Source organism: Cannabis sativa, chromosome 1 (assembly GCF_029168945.1).
Source record: "Cannabis sativa cultivar Pink pepper isolate KNU-18-1 chromosome 1, ASM2916894v1, whole genome shotgun sequence".
Taxonomy (NCBI): Eukaryota; Viridiplantae; Streptophyta; class Magnoliopsida; order Rosales; family Cannabaceae; genus Cannabis; species Cannabis sativa.
In genome coordinates this window covers 53,846,371-53,849,688 of record NC_083601.1, presented here as the reverse complement: position 1 = coordinate 53,849,688, position 3,318 = coordinate 53,846,371, and the positions used below count along the sequence as shown (strand labels likewise).

General features: G+C 39.9%; 1 protein-coding gene across 1 annotated transcript; it reads right to left on the bottom strand.

The window, feature by feature from the left end:
• LOC115705942 (uncharacterized) lies at positions 1-2,291 on the bottom strand. Its single transcript, XM_030633431.2, has 8 exons — positions 1,983-2,291; positions 1,794-1,902; positions 1,606-1,721; positions 1,378-1,497; positions 1,192-1,281; positions 916-1,070; positions 536-803; positions 1-443 (listed from the first exon to the last, which is right to left on the bottom strand). Exons 1-8 carry the CDS (start codon positions 2,205-2,207, stop codon positions 291-293), a joined length of 1,236 nt encoding a protein of 411 aa, XP_030489291.2. The 5' UTR covers positions 2,208-2,291; the 3' UTR covers positions 1-290.
• Between the last annotated feature and the right edge of the window lie 1,027 nt (positions 2,292-3,318).

Below are 3,318 nucleotides of genomic sequence, written 5' to 3'. Positions count from 1 at the left end.
AGAAAAAATAATATTCAAGAACTAACATTAAATTTAATCAAAATTGTAAAAATCTCACATTTTTATAGTAGCATCCCTTTGTGAAAAATGGTCAAGACCCATCTCGAAATATTTTTCCCCGCTAGTCACAATGAATTCGTACAACTAAGACGTGAATATAAAGATTGATTTTGCGTTAAATTTAATTAAAATGACCCCTTAATTCAAAAATCGAAATTATTCTTCTTTTCAAGTCAAATCTCATATAATCTTAATTGTTGAGAAAGGCAGCAGCCAGACAAAAACCCAGCTTACCTTCTAAATAAACCAGAAGTTTGAAGTGTTTTGCTGTAGTCAGCAATGATTGTAGAGTTCTTCACCAGCTCCCATATTTTGGCAGAATTTTTCAACCAATCACGCTCACTCAGAGTCTTTGAAAATGAAGGATGACTCATTGATAAAACCTGAGTTAGTAAAATACCCAAGTGGTCTCAACTCAACATTATCTCAAATTAATGTAAAAAAGAACAAGCTTACAAAATGAATAGAGATCTACCTGATCCCGCAACTTCCATAGCACATTGTTATGACTTTCATACTGATTTGAACGAGAGTCGTCTTTATACTTAACTGGGATTATGAACAACTTCGGGATCATTGAATCTGGATCTCCATTTCGAATGCTAAGAGCTGAAGTGGAAATGGATTCATCTTTGGCAATGTTTCCTGGTGTTTTTCTCATGAAAGACGTCGAGCTAAAATAATGCTTAATTGTCTTCTTCAGTTGCGTGTAATTACGTTCAGTAAGATCTTGATCTTGTACTCTATTCAAATGGGAGTAGAACAAAGATAACCACATTAGTTTGAGTTTATCTACTCATTTTTGTATTTTGAGACTTACTCATGAAAAGATAGTACTTGGAATGTAACACATACTTTGTATGCACAAAAATTGGAGCAGCCATGTAGTCTCCATCTTCACGAACCTTATCTTTATCTTTAGCTTCTTTGTCAGGCCCTGGAGTAGAGCCCTGAGAAGGGGCAGGGGTTAACAAAGACGGATCAGGTATGCCATGTTTCAGTAAGTCAACCTGTGGTGACAAATTATGTTAGTGATCGTCTGTAAAAGAATCTTAACAAAATATACATTTTAAGAACAACAATGTAGTAAAGGTAACAAATTGCTGAAAAATAATCAAATGGGAGAGATACCGTGGACATCAAACGCCACATGTTGTGATCATGAACTCCATCAGATACAACCAGCAAAGTGTGGCAAATGGAAGTCAGAAGAACACCAAGCTAGAAATATTTCTTGCAGCAACCATGGAATAAACTTCATTCAACTAACCATTACCAAAAACAAACCCAACAACAATATTGACTCCCTAATTCTACCTGAATACTCATAATTTCATGAGCTAACTCAGCGGATAAAGATTCACCACTTAGAACTGGAACAGAGGATGACCCATCAGGCCTCATCATCTCAGCTAGAACAGAAGGACTAAAAACAGGCTGCAACTCTCAAGGAGAATAATACTGTCAAGTAAAGAAAGTGTACAAAATACTACAAACAAACATACATATGACTATGATAGATATGTTTTAGCATAAAATCAAAACCTGGGTATCAAGAAGAATAATGCGTTCAGCAGAAACTCTGGGTTCAATCCCCATACTACAGTGCCTCGCCATTGCTGTAACATCCTCTGACTGTATCGTATATGGCGGCAGCATTCCTGTGCACTAGCGTTAATCGCAAATACACAAATATAAATGGAATAGAATAGGACTGAAATTGAGAAACTCACCAGGAGAGGTGGCGTCAAACCCATAAAGCTCGTTCATAATCGTGGACTTGCCCACTCCAGGAGGACCAATCACCCCAACCACCGTAAAATCGGTATTCTCAGTCAAGAACTACAAAATTCACAGAAAAATTACAATCAAAGTTTTTGCATGTGAGATGTTTGAAGAAATGAAACACTTTAAATGCCTACAGGAAGGAAGCGGTCGATGTGGAAGTCCCAAGAATCTGATAGAAGATTGAGGGATCCGATTGAAGGTAGACGGGACCGAAGCGACGCCGTATCGTCCTCTCCGCCACCGCCGGTACGGCCGAACTTAGCCGATACAGGAGCTCCGGTTACTAAACCGGGTTTTGCTAAGAGAATTTTGGGTGGAAGAGGAGACGACGAACCAGTCCCGCCACCGGACCCTGCCATTGATAAATTTTCCTCTGCTTCAGCAAGCTTCTTCTCTTTCACTCTCAAAAGTTTCAGACTCTCAGCTCAACCAAACTCTGTCGTTTTCAGCCATTATATAGTCAGCCCGACTCAAAAATACGACATGTCGTTTTTATGCTTATATAGTGACTCGAACCGACTAAAATTACGACATGTCGTTTTTATCATTTATATAGTCAGACAAGACTAAAAAAATACGACATGTCGTTTCTTGTACCTTATTAAGCCCATTCTTGTTGTTAAAGGAAAGTAGATGGATTATTTCATAAATATATAAAAATAGCAAAAATTTTACAGTTTTAAGAAATTGCTGTTAAAATTTTATGATAGTATGCACCTCACTCTCCGTACGAGTAGTGGAATTCCTTTCTCTGTCCGTGCGTAGTGGTGGTGCGCATCCCTGCCATGGGTACGATCAGGCAGCGGGGTGCGTCTGTACGGCGGGGGTACGGTGTCCCCAGTCCGGTAAGGCCTTGCCTTTTGAATCCTCTTAGGGTTCTGGGATTTCTTATTCCCTTTTCCAGCAAAGGAAATAGCCATTTAATTCTCCTCTGTTATTCCTGTAATTCTCCTTGCTTTGAGATTGTTCTCTGTTTCTGCGGTGGATTGGTCTATCCCTCTTTTCAATCGGAGTCCATGGCTTCTGCTCCCTCTCTGAATACTAATCAAAGCCTTCAAGATAACGTGGAAGTCATCGAGGAGATGGTGAGCCTGGTCGAGAATGTCTCTGTGGATGATTTCTCTCTTGACCTTGTACCCAATGATGAGGTTGCCAAGGAAACCATAAGCAGGTCGCTGGTGGGTAAGTTTTTTGCGAAAAGGAAAGTGGGAAATGGTAAGCTTCGTTCTATCCTTTCTCAAATGTGGAATGTGTCTCCTGGGTGGAGTATGCAAGAGATTCACCCAAAAATCTTCATCTTCCGGTTCTCGAAAGAATCCGATGCTCTTAAGGTACTGGAAAAAGGACCGTGGTCCCCTTGTGGGGGTTTTCTTTTGTTGACAACGATGCCGTCCGACGGAAAATGGAGCTTTGCTGATCTTGAACATGTCAATATCTGGGTTCGTGCTTTGGGAGTGCCTTATAGGTTTT

Excerpts from the sequence above, each read along its gene's own strand:
- LOC115705942 (XM_030633431.2), bottom strand. The coding sequence starts at position 2,207 with ATGGCAGGGTCCGGTGGCGGGACTGGTTCGTCGTCTCCTCTTCCACCC. Across the intron at positions 1,903-1,982 it reads ACATCGACCGCTTCCTTCCT|TTCTTGACTGAGAATACCGA; the intron begins GTAGGCATTTAA and ends TGAATTTTGTAG. Across the intron at positions 804-915 it reads CCAATTTTTGTGCATACAAA|AGTACAAGATCAAGATCTTA; the intron begins GTATGTGTTACA and ends CCATTTGAATAG.